At 49.9% G+C, this 17,849-nt stretch overlaps 6 protein-coding genes across 6 annotated transcripts; 2 read left to right on the top strand and 4 right to left on the bottom strand.

Moving 5' to 3' along the window:
• Window positions 1–170: 170 nt before the first annotated feature.
• On the bottom strand, window positions 171–756 carry CGCS363_v013460 (uncharacterized protein; the record flags this gene model as incomplete). Its single annotated transcript, XM_036645309.1, has 4 exons — window positions 171–418; window positions 494–557; window positions 608–654; window positions 705–756. The coding sequence occupies 4 exons, from the start codon at window positions 754–756 to the stop codon at window positions 171–173; spliced, it is 411 nt and encodes a 136-aa protein (XP_036489884.1).
• Window positions 757–1,267: 511 nt separating this feature from the next.
• Window positions 1,268–6,510, bottom strand: spoVK (Stage V sporulation protein K; the record flags this gene model as incomplete). The annotated part of the gene is made up of 9 exons (XM_036645308.1): window positions 1,268–3,517; window positions 3,566–3,747; window positions 3,800–4,245; window positions 5,608–5,771; window positions 5,882–6,036; window positions 6,086–6,127; window positions 6,184–6,274; window positions 6,337–6,369; window positions 6,424–6,510. The coding sequence occupies 9 exons, from the start codon at window positions 6,508–6,510 to the stop codon at window positions 1,268–1,270; spliced, it is 3,450 nt and encodes a 1,149-aa protein (XP_036489316.1).
• A 748-nt stretch (window positions 6,511–7,258) lies between these two features.
• On the bottom strand, window positions 7,259–8,932 carry lolP1-3 (Cytochrome P450 monooxygenase lolP1; the record flags this gene model as incomplete). The annotated part of the gene is made up of 5 exons (XM_036645307.1): window positions 7,259–7,339; window positions 7,405–7,725; window positions 7,803–8,036; window positions 8,094–8,157; window positions 8,256–8,932. 5 exons carry the CDS (start codon window positions 8,930–8,932, stop codon window positions 7,259–7,261), a joined length of 1,377 nt encoding a protein of 458 aa, XP_036489317.1.
• Window positions 8,933–10,172: 1,240 nt separating this feature from the next.
• ydaB (putative acyl--CoA ligase YdaB) lies at window positions 10,173–14,412 on the top strand (the record flags this gene model as incomplete). Its single annotated transcript, XM_036645306.1, has 5 exons — window positions 10,173–10,924; window positions 10,986–11,777; window positions 11,844–11,933; window positions 12,014–12,851; window positions 12,919–14,412. The coding sequence occupies 5 exons, from the start codon at window positions 10,173–10,175 to the stop codon at window positions 14,410–14,412; spliced, it is 3,966 nt and encodes a 1,321-aa protein (XP_036489315.1).
• Window positions 14,413–14,986: 574 nt separating this feature from the next.
• Window positions 14,987–15,688, bottom strand: MIMI_R132 (Uncharacterized protein; the record flags this gene model as incomplete). The annotated part of the gene is made up of 1 exon (XM_036645305.1): window positions 14,987–15,688. One exon carries the CDS (start codon window positions 15,686–15,688, stop codon window positions 14,987–14,989), a length of 702 nt encoding a protein of 233 aa, XP_036489821.1.
• A 1,125-nt stretch (window positions 15,689–16,813) lies between these two features.
• Window positions 16,814–17,679, top strand: COP6-2 (Alpha-cuprenene synthase COP6; the record flags this gene model as incomplete). Its single annotated transcript, XM_036645304.1, has 4 exons — window positions 16,814–17,008; window positions 17,074–17,537; window positions 17,591–17,618; window positions 17,674–17,679. 4 exons carry the CDS (start codon window positions 16,814–16,816, stop codon window positions 17,677–17,679), a joined length of 693 nt encoding a protein of 230 aa, XP_036489313.1.
• Between the last annotated feature and the right edge of the window lie 170 nt (window positions 17,680–17,849).

The raw sequence follows: 17,849 nt of genomic DNA, 5'->3' as shown, positions 1-17,849 counted from the left end.
TGCCATACGTACGTTAAAGTTGGTTTACGACAACACAGTAATCACAAGAGGCTCTGTTGCTGTTGTTCACATGAAAAGAATTGCAACACCCGCGAAAGTATTGAGTTCTTGTACGTCTGTGCAAACTAGTCTGTGATCTCTAGCAGCGCCAGCTTTCGGCAGACTCATATTCACATCATCCCATTGTGCTGCTTGACGCCCTCCAAAGCCTTCAAATATCCCAAGCGGTCGACGACATAAAACTCGGAGTCCATCGCGCCCAAGTTGACGAACTCTTCGTCCAGGCTTCCTGCCTTGATGGCAAGAACAGAGGTGGACGCGTCAGGAATACCGTGGGTGGATGCACCGCAGTTGTCGCAGAAGTGGCTGTGGTACAGCTTGCCGGAGTCGCCGAGGTGGGGATAGGATCTGGTGACACCTGCAATTGCATGTCAGAACGATACAATGAGAAACTTGTGAGGTGAGGCGGATCCTCGGACACGGACACTCTTACCTTGGGTTATCTTGAAGGCGTCGCGGGGGATGATGATGTTGACGCTGAAGGCGCTTGCAGTCCGCTTTTGACACCATGTCAGACTAGGATGCCGTCTATGGGAGGTGTACTTACTTTCTGGCAAGGCTTGCAATGGCAGACGGCTTTGGTAGCGTTGTTCACTGACATGATGAGCTTTGAAATGAGAGTGGCGTTTTCAGGCTGAACTCACATTCCGCGGTGTACCTCACGGCACCACAAATACAGCCTCCGGTGACAGCCATCGTTTCTTTCGACACTTGGATTATGAGACTAAAAGGTGTGGAAGGTTGAAGTCTCTAATCTTATGGGGTTTGGTTGGACAAAGCTGGGATAGGTGAAAATATACTGATGGAAGGTTTCAAACTTTTCTCGGTTTCTCACAGCCGTAATGCAGTACTTAAATCACTCTAAAAGTGCAGAAGCTTTTAGTCGACCTTTTATTATTAATTACTGTTGTCGTTTGTAAGGTCTATGTGCCATTGTGGACTCGGGGTTTACTTTAATGAGCGAAGCCCATCCGATGACAAACACCCTGTTTAAGTCAAGCTGTCTCCACTCAACAAGATGACACATGCGTCTTTCAGTCTCGTTCGATAAAATAATTCAACAAACCTTGCCATGGCATTGCACTAAATTTGTACGATGGAGTTGGTACAGCGCCTTTTTGTCAGCTTACAATAGCCTAGGTATGTCACCACTATGCGTCCGGTGATGCTTATCACGCTACCGAGCGTGATGTGATGTGGCCTTTCTTCAGCTGCGCTCCTTCCACATCTCTTCGAGTATTGGAATAAGATCAGTTGTAGTCATCTGCAGGGAATCCACCGCTCCTTTCTTCCCAAACTTGCCCTGCTGCATGTACACACTGCTGATGATCCTTCTGGCCAACGTCTCGACGTCACGACCACTGGCCCACCCCGTTGTGAGGCTAAGACTTTCAAACAGGTCGTGGACAATCTCCGATGAGTCATCTCCTTCCACGATGCCGATCCTGAGCTTATGAAGCTGATTCTTGAGATACTGAAGACATGCGTGTGGAGCCATGGGGTCAAATGTGATATGTTCTGGGAATCTGCTTCGCAAACCCGGGTTGGTCTGCAGTAAACAATCCATCTCGCGGGTGTATCCGGCCAAGATTATGACCATGTTGTTCCTGTACCGCGGCTGCGTCATGGCATCGACTAGCTCTCCGACGGCTTCCATGTGGAAGTTAGAGCCACTTGTGCCATTGGTGCCCGTGGCCAAACGGTAGGCTTCGTCAATGAACAGAACCTTTCCGAGGCCAGTTTCAAGGGTTTTGAGGACTTTTGGACCGGTTTGCCCCAGATATTCTCCAACAAGATCGGTGACTGAGCAACTCACAACCTCATCTGTGGAAAGCAGGCCCATGTCGTAGTATAGGCGCCCGATCTTTCGAGCAGTCGATGTTTTACCAGTTCCTGGTGGACCCTTGAAAATGAAGGCCCACGGAATATGAGGCCTAGGATCAATATCATGTAGCCGCATGCCGTCAACTAGGAGCTGGTATCCCTCGAACTTTTCGACGATCGATCTGAACCCGACAAAATCTTCAAAGAGGGCTGCTCTGTTTTCCTCAGCTCGTGAAGCCCGATCCCACTGTGGGTCAATATCGGCAGGTTCGATGCTAGCTTGCACCGATGCTTGGCCGTAAGAAAGTCGGGATCTGATTCTCGCATTGAGACGGATCTTTGCCTGGTTGAGTAGATTCTCGACATCTCCCGCATTTCCAGACTTTGGGTTGATGCGCATGCGGCTGATGACTTGCCGAGCCACCGTCCTGGCCTCTTGTGTCATCTCGAGGTCACACTGCTTGGCTTTAAGATCCATGATCTGGTACAATTCGTCCTCGCTATAAGGGTCAAAGTGCAGAGCAGTTTCCTTGGGGAAACGTCTCTGAAGCCCTGGGTTGCTGTTGTTGAACAGCTGACCCATCTCATATTCGTACCCGACAAGTATAATGCATCTGTCCTCTGGATCTGCCGATACGTTCGCAACAATAGTGTCAAGCACTCCGATGCGAAACTCATCCGTCTCTGAACCAGGATACAACATGTGTGCGTCGTCGATGATTAGCACGTTCCCCTTAGCTTGATTGAGAATAGCCACCGTCTTCGTCTCGGATTCCCCGATGTACTGGCCAATAAAGTGAGATGGATTCCGTACCATCACCTCATTCCCAGTGACAAGCCCGAGATCGATGATGACTTGGCCGTATAATTCAGCGACAGTCGTTTTCCCTACTCCAGGGGGTCCGAGAAACACTTTGTTTAGACCGACCTTCAGCGGTTTCAGTCCCAGAAGCTCACGCTGATAGTTAATCTGAGCGAAATCGATGATATCACCACACTCGCTCTTGACTCTGTTGAGTCCGATCATGATTTGTAGCTTCTTCCATGAGGCATTGTCGTGTCTTACGTCGTTGGGCTCCGGTCCTAGGAGATCTTCTGGCGTAAATACCGTGTCTTGCCCATCGATTACATCCAGAGCTTGGGGACGGTCGCTGTTGTCTGTCGCATCATTTCTTTGCTGGTCTGACGGACACGATGCCTTTGAGTCGGAGATCAGAGAACTGCCGAACCATCGCATATATTCCCCTCGATGTCGAAGTGCCTGCCTGGTGCACACGTGGCTCAATTCTCGTTGCAAGTGATGAACGTTCAAGAATGATTCGTACTTTCGTTTTCGTGCCACTCGTTGCACTATGGCGCGCACAATGCCATCTTCGAACCCACCCTCAACTGAAAACCCCCTTTTCTGCATAATCCGCACGAAAATTTGTCGCAGTTCTTCGTCGTCATAGTCTGAAATGGTTAATGGGGCCGGCAATTGCTGTAAAGCCTTATCGCTGCTCTCAATAGAGTCGAGAAGGGACTTCATCCTGGAGGAGATAATCACAACAGATTCCTCCGTATTTTGGATTGCGTTGCTAACGACGTCCGAGCATGATTTGTGGCTGCCATCAGAAATATCGTAGAAAATAACCTGCTGACTGTCAGTATGGAGCAATACATCCTTGCAATTCTGACCTACTGCCGGCTTCTCTTCATCTTCATCTTCATCTTCATCGTCATTTCCTTCGTGATTATCATCTTTCTTATCATCATCAGAATGTTTATGGGGGTATAGTTGTGACGTTCTGGTAAACGTCTGATCGGCCACAGCCCCAATGGAATGAAGGAACTGCGCATAAAGTTGTGCGACAGACTTCTTGCCTTTAAAGTAGGTCAGTTTCATGGCCAGCTTCTTTGATTCACGAAGACTTACCTGTTCCATCTTTCCCATGGAGAACTAGATGAAGTCGCAACTTCTTATGCCTGGTATCGGCTTGCTTGTTCGCCTCGACCTTGGCCTTGACAGCAAGAAAATGGGCTTTCACATTTTCAAGACCAACCATAGTCATGAGTTGGTCAAGGTACGCGTTCCTTTCGTTGTTCTCTCGCTTCTGTCTTAGCCACTCCAGTCTCGATGGTGAGCTGTCGTCAATTTCTTCTGGCTTCGTGCCGCTGACAATAAATTCAGCCCACTGAGGCTCGTTTGCGGGCCATGAAGACACATCTTCGCCCCGAGAGCAATGTTCAGAATAGTCTTGTGAATTATCGTTGCATGGGCCCCAACTTGTCTCCTGTTGGTTCCACGCTGTCTCCTGCTCCTGATCCGATGTCTCCATTGTGACAATTTCAGGCGGAGTGTCACAAGTGTTCTCCTTATCGCTATGAACTTCCGTGTCAGTTTCTGTCATTTCCGTATTTTTCTTATGCTCTTCGTCTTTGGGGAACATCGTGTTGTAGTTGAACAGAGTAGGCAAGGTGGAAGTGTTGGAAGTGGTAGAAGTGATGAAAATCCTGGGATCACATTGTCCTGATGAATGGGGCACAACGACTTATATATGGGAAGCAGAGGCGGGGCTTTCCAATGAAAAGACGTCGTAACTTGACTCACAACCTTGCTAGTCCGCCAGCACAAGGACTAAATGAGGACACCAAGGCAGCCAATGGAACTTCCGTCGGCACCCCTTTAGCTACTACCTGCACAATCAGTCAGGCTGATTAGTCTGGCTGGTCTGAGCAGGCATCGCAGAAGGCTCACCACCGTTGTGCAACGTGACATGCATCCAGATCCCGACGCAATCCGACATAGCAACCACAAGAGGTATTTCCTAATTCTCAACGATGTGATCATATGTGGAAGCACTAGAGACTGTATGTGCATAGTGCCTGTGATCGGCCAGATGTGATAGTAAGAACCCAACGGAAATGACATATATATCCTCTACCTTGATCACTGTTGATGTGACACCAGGAACATGTGCGGTTTTCTCTGAATATCTTGAACGTTAAATGATCTTTGGAGACAGCTACAATGTATTTTGTACCTTGTTCACCCTCTCACCTTGAGGGTTCTGGTTTATTTTGATGAGGGATACCTTAATGGGAAAGCGTCTTACTGCCAAGCGGCTCCGGATATCACTCAAACAGAACTGTAGAATTGAATACGGTCTTCACTTAAGCTCATAAAGTGGTTAGGTTAATCCTACAACTTTCTTCGCTGGCTTTTGCGCATAGATCACCCACCTGCTTGTTATCAGCATCATGGATTCAGCACAAAAGTCAAGTCTTCGGCCAAGCAGATATCATGGGGAGAATGGATCAAAGTTAGCAAGTTATAAAGTTAGCCTTACATTGGGGTGCAATTGTGGATACTTCCTCGTTTATGCATTTGCGCACTTCGGACAGAGGAGCCTGGACCTCGGCGTAGCTACAGTTAAGAGCCCTAGCCAACGCCGCGATATTCCATGCCTCAAGGCCCGCCGAAGCATTAGCAAAAGCCCATATCAAAACCAGCCTCCTTGAACATGGGCACAATAAGACTTGGGACGTGAACGAATGACGCCCAAGGATCTTGCAACACTCGCCAAGCTTACACGCCCACTGCCACATCGCATGCTCCGGTGTTAGTGATTCGTCGTCAGATTGGGTACGCGCGTAAATAATTCAATGTAGCCACCGGGGGCGAGGCCACTAGAGAGAACAGGTCAATCATGGAACCTGTTGGGCTGTCTCAAAGGCACTAACTTGTAGACTTTCTCGACAAATACAGGCCGGTCTGAGATGCTAGATATCATGCCACGAATGTGGATGTAGCCCAAGGTTTGACCGTACGCCCACGGCTGGTCAATGTCATCGACTTCGAATTTAACATTCGGTGGAACACTCACAACATGGTGAGCAGATGAACTCTATCGGAATGAGAATTAGAGAATACAATTGATTCTGTACCGGAGTATGCTCAACGTCTAGAATCTACGTATCATTAGCACTCAGTCCTTCTACATAGAGGCTAACTTACTTCAGCCTCGGGGTGTTCATCGGCGAACTCAATTGCCCAAAGGCCTGTGCCGGTTCCAATGTCAATAGCGCGCTTTACACGTGAAGGTTCCTCGTTTGGGGGAGTAAGACCAAGCTTGTAATACAAGTTCAAAAGATAAAGGTCATGTTGCAAGTCTGGGTCATGGTTGAGAAAGATTATTGAGAATGTGAGGATACAACTTACCTAGTCTTTCATTCTCTCTCTCATCATTGGGGAAAAGATATTCTGATCCGTATTAGAAATTCCACTGCCACAGGGGGACAAAAGTCTGGGGAGCCTACTCCCTTCCTTGTATTTGTGATAAGTTCTTCCGTTCTCCAGGCGATGCTGGAGAATGGAACTAGATAGGCTCGTACTCGATGATACCCCAGACTGAGAAGCGTTAGCAGAGTCTTTTGACTATCCGATAACGCGGCATTAGGGGACCTGTTTACAGGTGCTCTGTCCGAGGCATCGTCCTTTGCGACCTACGGCGCAGAGTCAGCGCTATGTTTAATGCTCGTCTATCCGGAATCCCTCACATTGTCGTTTCGAGGTTCAGCTTCGAGAGCGGGGCCAACAGGCGCAGGGCTCCCGGCATCCTTTGCGGTGGTCTGATTGTCGGCCATTGCGGAACGAATTCATGAGAATGTAAACCGATCGAATACTCTGTAACCAGGCGAGGAACGCAGCCTATCTATATTTATGTCGGATAACGGAGGCCTACCCCTCTTCTTGGCTGATCAGTGACAGGGGGGAATTCGCTTGTTCGCCGCTGTTGATCCCAACAACGAAAGGAGTTGTCGTGTCTGCAATAAAGTGGAACAAATTGGTGGCTGTCGGTGCAGCCATTCTACCTAGGTGCCATTCGGACCAACGGATATACGATTGAGAGTTGACGAGAAGCCAATGAGATAATAGAAGTTACGTAGCCTAAACGCGCTTGTGATCTTCCATGTATCTACCTACCTTCTGCTGGTCGTCAATGCTCAAGGTTTCAAGTTTTGAAGAGCACATCATATGTCATGGGGGAACGGGCCAAAATGCATCTTACCAGAACTTTATATGGAACAATAATTAGTCAACAAGTTACGTGCCCACTCACACATGGACCTTATGCTACTGAAAGTCTGATCGAGCCTGGGATCATTGATGATTGAGGGCTAGCTGCGGTCCGCCCGTCGTCAAAGAAGTTGATATCAGTAATGAGAAAAGAGAGATTTCTGACGGGCTAAGTAAAGGCTCGGGAGTGAAATTCCCAGCCGCCTTATGTACTCTCTTTGTTTCGAGGATTGACCAGAAACTCATGCAGGTATTTGATCCCGTCTAACCTTGCCGCCTCTATGTCATATATCTGAAGTTAGATGCTCTTTCCCATCATGTCGACTCCGTCCCGCGAACTTTGATAACAACCGACATAGAAGCACTCGTCGGCAGAAACTCGAAGTTACGAATAAGCTGGTGTTGGTAATGTTAGGGTGCTATACGTCGAGTTGTTTTCCAGAATGATTGAAAAGACTCACAGTGACAAAGATCTTGTTCAGCTCTATCATGGCCACCGCCTTGCCCGCACACTGCCACCTACCAGCACCAAAAACCAGCTCGGTTCGTTTCTTCCATTCTTTAACCGTGACCGCATCGGCTTCGAGCCATCTCTGGGGTCGAAATATGTGGGCGTCCTCTCCGAATAGCTGTGTATCGTGCGTCACTGACCACGTGTCGTGCGCAACTCTTGTACCTGGAGGCAAAAATGTACCCTCGTGCACATCACCTTCAGACCCGACCTGCTTCATGAGCAAGCCAGTGAATGGTGGATGAACACGGAGGGACTCGTAAATGACTGCCTAAAAAGATCAGTGTTAGCGCGAAGCCCAGGAACTTGATCGCAAATATCAGCTCGTCATCTGCGGCCTGGGTTTACCTGAAGAAAAGGGAGTTTCAGAGCCTCGGTGTTAGTGATGGGGTCAGAGATTGTTCCGTTTGAAATCGCTGTCATAACTTCCTCTTCAAGCCTTTTGAAAGCGGAAGGATTGCTCAGTAGGTATTGCATTGTCCACTTGATGGCCTTTGCGGCTGTATCTGAGCCAGCGACCATTGGAAACATGATTTCAGACTGAGCGGAGCGTCGGTCAAGCCCACGGCGAATGAAAGATCCCTATTCAACTTGTAAACGATTTACAATGAAATCCGATGTTTTCTTAGATTGGCTTACAAGTAGGTCGGGCTCGTCCTTTGCATCCGGAGCGAAGCGTTTCACAACATGCTGCTGGGCAAGTCTGCAGGCGACACCGGTTAACATGATAATGATCTCCCAAGCCACAGGGCTGCGCCTTGGACTTCAACCATCTAGTAAACAGAAAGCCAATTGACTTACCCCATAATCTTTCCGAAACCACTCGAATCCGTCGGCTTTGGGCCCAAGAGTCTCAGCAAGAGATCCGACGTGAAGATCATTTGAAGCGCGGGAATGTCCGTGAAGAATTGCAGCACATCTATGGCAATATTCGACGTTCTGATAAGGCCAAAGACGTCCGTGTCTTTCTGCAGAAGTCCGATAGGCCGACCGAACGACATCCTCGACCGCGCATCCATGGCGTAGTAGTCTGCAAGGCGGCCGAAGTCGACAGACTCCGAATCCGAGGGCTTAGAGACCTGGTCCTTTCCGCCTGTTTCAGGAATGGTGGCCAACTTTGACCTCGACGTGTACTTAAGGCGGATTAAGTCGACCAGTTCCGCGATTCCCGAGTCAATACTGGCCTCTAGTCCTGGGATGTCCTTTCCCACGTAACCTGGAGACAGTTTCGTCCTCAAAGAGTGATGAGCAGACTTATCAAGCACGCTGCCCATCATATCGTGGTATGGATCTAGCCGAGTCGCCTTGTACCAGCTGCTGCGCTCATAAGTGGACTTCGCTGCTGACATGCGCCTAATAAGCTCCGGATCGGACGTGATCACATCGTTAGGACCTATACGAACGAGCTTGCCGTACTGCGCCGTGAGCCTAGCGTATTCAGAATACGCGCGGGCGCCATGGCAGCGAATTCTGAACATCGGCCAGTACGAGAAAGAACATGGGAATGGGCCAGGTAGATGCCATAAGCGACTCCATGACCTCACGATGGCAATGAGGAAGTATGATACGATGGCAATATAGAACAGTCGGCTAGTGAATACCAAAGATGAGAGATGTGCTGTTGAAGATGTCAAAAAAGTCATTTTTGGATATTGATGAGACCAGAATTGGGGATGTCAAAGGGAACCAAAACAGACGGGGTTTTGTGGAAGGGAGCAAGGCCTCTTCTGAGGTTTTGCTAGGTGAAGAACGTGCGCGCAGATTGTAAGATGGGCTTGAAAATGAGCAAGCGCAACGGCCAGATCCTGATAACCGAAACATTTCATGAAAGAAAGCGCCCGATTTAACATCTCTTACGACTTACGAGCTGCTGCAAGGGGCTAGGAAGACACTTACCGTCGTAACTTGTAAGAATGAGAATCCGCTGAATCCTTGTCAGCAAGGCTTTGGTTGGTGGGCTTCGGGGAAGTAGTTCTGTTAGTAACAATTGGACCAATGCACACACAGTATGCAGGTGGTCAGCGGATTCTAATTCTGTCAAGTCATGACGGTATTCTGGCGTATGCAGGGAGTCAACGAGAAATATTGGCACTAGGAGATTTGGCGCCATTTTAACGATACACTTTTGGAAATACTTCGGTGATCTCGCTAACGCATTGCAGTAGGTAATGGGGCAGACATGATGGAAGGCATGGGCGCTCTCCACGACGCTAGACCGAGATCTATGTCAGGCCATGTGGATTGTCGCAAGCGCATCCATCTTTCACTGCCGCAATCCAGGGTCGAAGTAGGGGTTCTTTTGATAACACTCAATGTCACAATTACCGATTTTAAGTTTCTACTGTGTGGGACTTGCCTCCCCGGCAACTGCGGGTTCGGGATCACGAACTGGGGATAGAAGAGTGTCGAGTCAGGACTCAGTGAACGAGAATCAATTTATTCGTATGCGCTCATGGCCAATCAACTAACCACTCAAATAATTCCATGTTTTGCTGATATTAATAGAGCGGTGAGTGAAAGACTCGTACGGGTCGAGGACTAATCCTAGGAACTCTCAACATATGGGTGTCACCGGTGTCGCCGGTGTAACCGATGCCACTTGTGCCATAAACTTGACGTTTGACAACATGTATGTGAGCATCTGTCACTCTCTCAGTAGATTCAGTCTTCAAATTTTCAAAACAACTTGCATAACCTCCGAACATCAGCAAACCAAACATGGTTGCCCCAGTGTCCGCATCACTTGATCTCAGCGTAGCCGATGGTCCGCCTCTCGATCTTTCAGGAGTTCCTGACGCCTGGGATGGCTTGCTTGTGGCTATAAAAAGCCACCCAAACGAGTTGGCCTTGGTGTGTTCTCATCAGCCGCATGATCTGTTTGGCTTTTCTAGTCTTGGCCCTTCTGCCTCTCAAGACACAAGTCCTGAGAATGAATCTCAGCCGTATCTTCGCTGGACTTTTCAAACTCTTGCTCAAGCCATCCACAAGCTTGTCGTGGCCAAAAAGTCCATATTCGCAGATGCTGATCTACTGGAAGAACTCGGCCCGGGAACCCCGGTGGTAACATTTCTCCAGAATGGTGCGGACTTTGTACTTGCGGCTTGGGCATCTGTCGCAACAGGCTGCACCTTGACCCCTTTGAATCCAATGTCACTCAAGAATCGCGATGAAGCAGCTCACATGCTCAGAACAGCTTTGAGTCTTGCCTCCGATGGTCATGGCCTGAGGTTTGTCTACGCTGCCAATTCAGATGTGGCGAGAGATATTGATGAGCTGGGTATTGATAACAACACTTTTGGACCCAAAGTTGTCAAGATATTGGCTTCGGGGTCCAAAATGAGAGAAGGCTGGCTTCGCCTTGAGGATTTGATGTTGTCGATCGATGGCAATGGCAGAAGTGATTTGTGCCACTCCAACCCAATTCTTGGCCTGGAAGGCAAAGATCATGCCCAGGCCGGCATCGTTCTCTTGTATGTTAATCTAAAACTGACAGTCGTCTCAGGAACTTGGCGGTGCTGATCTTTTGAGTAGCACTAGTGGTTCAACAAGCAGGCCCAAGGGCTTATTCTGCCACCATACGGTGTTGAACACTTACACGAACAGCCGACTCCTACTTTCACCGTCTCAAGTTCTCCCACAACTTGGCTCAAGAGTATGCAGTATTCTCCCGAATAACCATGGAAACGGCTGGACCTGTATTCAAACAGCACACGGCCGCGGTGCGGCCCTAGTCTTCCCCGGCCCGGCATTCTCGACTCCGGAAGCATTGCTATCTACCTTTCGCCAAGAACAGATCACGCACACGTTGTTGGTTCCGACTCTGATCCACGCTTTGGTTGCAGCCATGGAAAAGGACCAGCCTCCACTTGGATCACTCATCAGCGTCACCTTTGGCGGAACGATATTGACCAGGCAGGAGGTGCTCGCAACAACCAAAGTTCTCGGGGCTAAAGTTGTCGAAAATGCTTATGGTTGCACCGAAGGCGCGCTCACCAGCACCGGCAGTGTGAGTGTTCCTGACGCAGGTCCCGATAGCTCTTTGTCCGGTTCGGAAGAGATGTCTGTGGGAAAGCCGCCGATGGGCCACGGTATCAAGATCGTAGATCCTGCCACGGGCCGTGTCGTTCCACGAAACGTCACAGGAGAGATCCATGGATATGGTCCTATGATATACCGTGAAGGAGGATGGGGATACATTCAGCATGAAGAACAGAAGGCATTTTACACTGAGAAGGAGGCAGGCAAAGTGTGGTTTCGGACCGGAGACATGGGAAGAATGGACGAGAACGGAGATCTCTTCATCACCGGACGTTACAAAGATATGTATGTGCTGCTTTATTGACTTTAGACGCTGCAGATGTCTTGTTCTGACTAACAGTTGCTTCGCAGGATTATTCGCGGCGGTGAAAACATTTCCTCCGCCGCCATTGAGGCCGTTCTGATGAAGAACCCTGTACTCCGCCTTCTCAATCCACAAGTGTAAGTTGTTGACATTTGCACATCTCTGCTTTAGTCCTACTTAGTTGTCCCAGAAAGTGCTGACGCGAGGCGCTCTCTAGTGTCGGCATCAGGGACACCATCGCCGGAGAGGTTCCCGCTGTGGTGATCAAAGGTGATCAACAAGCTACTGCGGTCGAAAAGGTAGTCCGAGAAACCGTGCTCCAGAATATGACCACGATGCATGTCCCGGATCTGGTCATCAATCTCAAGGATCTCGATCTAGCAGACTTTCCCAGAACGACGTCGGGTAAGATCCAGAAGTTCAAGCTGAAGCAGGCTGTAGCGGCCCATCTTGACACGCAGGCTACTTCTGGGGCAGCCAGCACATTGTCCGGGCTCGAACAGCATGACGAAGAGCAGGTCAAAGCGATTTGGACGACGGCTCTCGGGCTGGTTAACACATCTCAGCTGGACGTAAACATGTCTCTTGGGCAGCACATAGACAGCATCACCATGATGCGCGTCCGCGACAAAATCAGAAAGCAAACAGGTATAGCGCTTCCATTAGCAGCCATGGCTCAAGCATCGACTGTTGCGGAGCAGATTGAACTTCTGCGCAGCCTGTCAGCCGATCATAAGACAACGTCAACGATCACGGACACAAATGTGGCGCATCTCGCCAAGCAGCAAAGACGGATGGCAGCTTCCAACGACAGAATTGCAACACGAAGACCTCTTTCAGCAGAAGAATTGGAGGACATCGCCCCCGAACCGGTACTCTTGAACTTTATCAAAGATCGGGTTCTGGAATCCATCTCGCCATGCGGCTTCGCGTGGGAAGATGTTGAGAACATCTGCCCTGCGTATGACTCGAATGCTGTGCAGGCTCAGTGCGGTTTCTATGATACCATCAATTTCAACATGGCTATCAGTACCAAGCAGAAGACAACTAAAAAGGTATTTTATCACTATTAACTTCTCATATCTACATCTCAAGACACTAATAGAACGTTTTTCTGCTTAGCAACTTCGCACGGCCGTAGAAGCGGCGTTGCTCAATCAACCCATCATGTGCTCGTTCATGGTCTGGGATGCAGACTGGCGCTGTGTCAATCCCAAGACAAAGGAAGCGTTCCACGTCATCATGCGCCCGTCGGCCAAGTATTTCGACTTGGCCATACAAGACGGCGGTGCCGTACGCTGCTTGAGAGATCTTGAGGAGATCGCACTCGGCAATACTGCTGAGGCTCATCGATTTCCAGCACCGCAACAGAACACGTTCCCCGGGCCGCTTTATCGAGTCATGCTCTTTGACGTAGAAGAGACCGGCACTGCGGCGATGGTGACATCCGCAAACCACTCTATCAGTGATCATTCTGCAGGACAGTTATTCCACGACGACCTCGACCGAGCCGTCGCTATGGCTGCTTCAGGCGGTTTGACTGCCGCCAGTATCCAAGCACAGCTACGAGAGTACAAGGACTACAAGCCCTATTTGGACTTATGTCACGCTTTGCGCACCTCTCCGCGGGCTATGGCGGCTGTAAATTGGCATGTCGATCGTCTTGCCTCTCTGCCAAAACATGTCGATGCTGGGGCATTGTGGCCAAGTCCGACCTTCTGGATGCAAGTCTCACTAGATGATCATTATCGAGAAAGTCATCAACTGCAGCACAGCTTCTCAATGCCAGCCCTGAAAGCAGACCCCACGGACTCCACGACAGTATCTACATCCACCATTGTGAAAGCCGCATTGGCCTTAGCAAGCGCGAGTCGGAGTGGCTACACGACGACGGAAGCCGCAACGGGGCGCAAATCGAGGGTGGCTGTATTCTCTAGCGTCGAAGCCGCGAGATTACACTACAACCCCTTTCTGCCGCAGTCCGTCACGGACACCGACATGCCACGCCGCGGAGAGGAGCACGATAGGTCTCTGCAGTGGGAGGCCGGCGACGTGGCAGGCCCTACAGTGCAAATAGTATGCAACGTGGTGGAGATGCCGAGATGTGGCAGCGAGCGGGAGACAGTTTCCGAATTCCTGCGTAGAATGCAGCGAGAGCAGGAGCTTCAAACCAGACACGCGTCCGCACCTTGGCGGGCTATCATGGACAAGCTCGAAGACCCTAACGCCGAGAACAGGCCCTGGCCGCTTCTGCCTCTGATTCATGGCTCACTTATGTTCAACTGGGCCCCTGGACTCGGTGAGAGCGTACCCCAGTCACGGTCTTCCACGGAGGATGCTAGGCTCTCCCACTTCGAAAATATGGACATGTTGAAGTCGGTGCAAAACCCACGAGTCGGACTCGTGGTCTCTGCAGGCTCCAGTAGTCGTGGCTGTGGAGCAGCAGACGAGAGTGCTGTGACCACCGTGTTCTTGCATCTCAGGGGGGCCGGGCTCGAGTGGAGTTCTGGAGACGGTATGGCCTCTTTCGCCGGGGAGATAGAGGCAATGGCTCAATGGTTGTCGGCTGAGGAGAACCAGGGGCTCCTCATTCACAACGCACTCGGTCTTGAGTGAATTGTCGGGAGTCATCACCCATGTACACGATACTATCCACTTGAAGTTTTAGTTTTCAATTATCCATATTTGTGGGTCCTTGCAAGAGTCATTTGAGCCAAACTTGCGAAGTTGTTCATGTCCCTCTCAAGTGAATCAATCCAGAAAAGCCTTGCCGGCCGGTACTCGATTCAGGTCTTTGAGGTACGAAGTCCCGACCACACACAAGAGGAAACATCTGGAGCACGCAACACGGACTCGTCAAGGGTCCACGCTGCTGGAAGGTATCACATGTTGAATTCCGGGGTTTGTCCCCTGGAAGCGGGTGGTTTGTTCATTAATGGTTGTAAAGGAGGAGGGCCTAAGACTCGACGGAGATGATCGTAGGTACTTGGATTGTGAGGTAATCTTTTCTATTCAGCTCTACGCAGCATGATGCGAATGCGTCCTTTCATTTTGATTGGCTTCTATGACCTGAGCCCCACCAACGAGGGACCGTCTTCCCTTCCATCGCGACAGTTACATTTATGATATTGAAGCAAATGGTTGTCTATGCTCTACCACAATTCTATCCGAAACTCTCTTCAGCTGACGCTCAGTCGTCCTCGACAATCAACTCCCTCTCGGGGTTAAGCGTGGGCGGGAATAGCTGGGGCACCTTGTTGACCCACATCTGCGACCCTGCTTGAGTGGCCTGCGCTTCGAAGGCTGCGCATCGAATGAGAGAATCGACTGCAGCAGGCGGGTTGTAGCTCTCCTCGTTGTACCTGTTCAAGGTATAGTCGTCGAACACAATGGTGCCTCCAACCTCGAGCATGCCCCAGGCGAGGACGGCGTCGTGTAAGACATCAAGGGCGACGTGAGATCCGTCGATGTAGATGAAGTCAAAACGAGCACCTTGGTGCTTGAGTGTTGGGAGGGCGTCAAGGCTAGACCGCTTGATGACGGTAAGCTTGTCGACATGACGGCATTTAGCAACGTTGGACCGGAAGCGCTTCTCCAACGAGGGGATGTCGTAAGCGTCAAATTCTTTGTATGTGTCATTCTGGAACTCCATGCTTCCACCGAAGGTATCGACGGCGGTAAATGTCGACTCCGGGTGATCCATGAGGTTGTCGAGGATCCACGTAGCGGAACCGCCCTCGAAGGAGCCAACTTCCAAAACTCTCAGCTTTTTCCCACGGAGAGAGCTGGTGCGCTGTTCCCAGTGCTCGATCGTCCTGTCGAACCATCGATGCTGAAAGTTGAATCTGCTGCGGTCCATCTGCTGAGTAGCAGTGATAGTTGTGGTCGACATGTTGACGGGTTTGTTTGTCCTGAAAGAGAAAGGAGTATGGTATGCGTGACAGGGTCTGCTTTGAAAGAGATTGACAATTTGGACAGAAGGACTGAAGCGTGACGGACTGGTCTGAGATGCAGTGGCTTCATCGTCAAAGGTTGCTTAATATATCGAAAATCGCCCATCGCTTTCAACTGGAACCCTGCCACCGCTTGTAAGCTACCCTCTGGATGTTCCGCCAAATCAAGGGTCCAACAATTCGTATCTTCGACGTATCTTGTGTTCATATATTTAGAGTTTAGTGTTCTCCACCGCGGCTTCAAGTGCCGACACACCCTAGACTACTCCATATATGCAGCTGTTAGAACTGAATCATACGTAGCTCCCTGGAGACTTTGGTCGGGTATTATTCATCCGTGGCATTGGGACGACGTGCCTCGGACTCCTGTAATGCGGTGTTCAGAAACTCAAAACGGTATATCGTATCAATTTATCGAGGTCAGAATCCGCTCCCCCCTATCCACCGGGGATGGATTGGTCGAACTGTCACTAACAGAACTACTTCCCAAAGCTGGCCTATCAAAGCCTTGTATACAAGGGGTGAGCGGATTCTGAGGTGAGAAAGTTGATACGGTTCATTGATTGGAGGAAAAGATTGAACACACGATCCTTCGGGTACTCCAGTACAAAGTATGTAAGATCAGACTTCCGCAACATCAAAAGCAACAGTTGAAGCTTCCCATGTTCTCAAAAGTACAGCTTAGGGGTGTTGCGGTGTCACGAGATGCAACTTATGGAAACTGGCCAAAAACGACACCGAATTCCCATGCTCAATCTTTTCATGACTCGTTCACTCACCGCCTAGTTCTTGAACGGTGACGCGGAAACTCTACTTAATTGCGCCCTCATGTTACGTCCGCGGGCCGCGTTTGTTTCGACACCTTGCGGACAGCTCGGAATAGCATCTCAGCTCAGTCTCACAGTACGGCCTTCGTGGCTAGCTACACGGACTGGTCTTCGTTGTGGAGATCTATGGAGATTAAAGACAGCGTTTTCCGCTCGAGTTCCTGTTGGTGAGAGTTGACATGCACTGTTGAAGTGAAAGACGTTGACATGACTGAATCATTGACAGTCACGCCCGCCATGGAGGGCCTCCGGCACCGTCTATCATGTCTCATCCCGACATTTCTCAAGTGCATCAATTATACCCAACCTACGAAGCCGAGTAAAGACGCCCTCCGAGAGGCCATTCTCTCAAGAGGTCGCGAGGCGGGCGTGCATGTCAATCCGGATGATGGCTCGAGAATGAGGTTCGAGGCCGGCTTGGCTGTAGCTGCGGTATGTTGATTTCCAAGTTGCATTTATACAACTGAGGAACCTCTTCAAGCTAATGTTCTGCGCAGGAGATGTACCCCCTTCATCCTTTCGATATCCAGGTTCACATTGGCCTTTTCACCTGGCTTGGGTTCATCATTGATGACCTCAACGCCGAGCTGGGCCCAAACTTGGCAAACTTTCAGTCACGATTCTCACGGGGGGATCTACAACCCTGCAGCGTCCTAGAGTGCTTTGCCGACGTCCTGAGGTCCACGACCGACTACTATGATCCCGTTGTCGCTAATCTGATCGTACTCTCCGCGCTGGCTTTTGTCAACTCCAACGCCATCGAGATTCGCCGAGACTACCAGGCCATTGTCCCGTCGATGGAGGCTCCCAGCTGGCCGTACTATTTCCGGGACAAAGAGGGTCTGCCTGAAGTTTACACGTACTTCTGCTTCTACAGAGACATGTGTCCTGACATATCGCGCTTCATGCCGGCGGCGCCAGAGATGGGGAAGTTCATCAACTTAACAAACGACATTTTGTCGTAAGTGAAATCACTATCAAGCATTGCGGCAGGTACTGACCGATATCAAACAGATTCTATAAGGAAGAGAAGGCCGGAGAGGTCAGGAATTACATACACAAGAGCGCACTCTGTTCCGGTCGTAGTCCTCTTGAAGTACTAGAATCAACGATTGCGGAAAGTGCGCTTGCTTACAGCCGGACTGAAGCTATTTTGAGGGATAGTCATCCCTATGATGAATTATGGCATGCCTATGCAATGGGATATATAGCGATGCACTTCAATACCCGTCGATACTACCTTTCAGAAATAACATTATAGAAGTGGCATCTT

Source organism: Colletotrichum siamense, assembly GCF_013390195.1.
Source record: "Colletotrichum siamense strain Cg363 chromosome Unknown KSG_Cg363_contig09, whole genome shotgun sequence".
In the NCBI taxonomy this organism is placed as follows: Eukaryota; Fungi; Ascomycota; class Sordariomycetes; order Glomerellales; family Glomerellaceae; genus Colletotrichum; species Colletotrichum siamense.
Note: the sequence above shows the minus strand (reverse complement) of the source record. Positions and strands in the feature narration are given on the sequence as shown.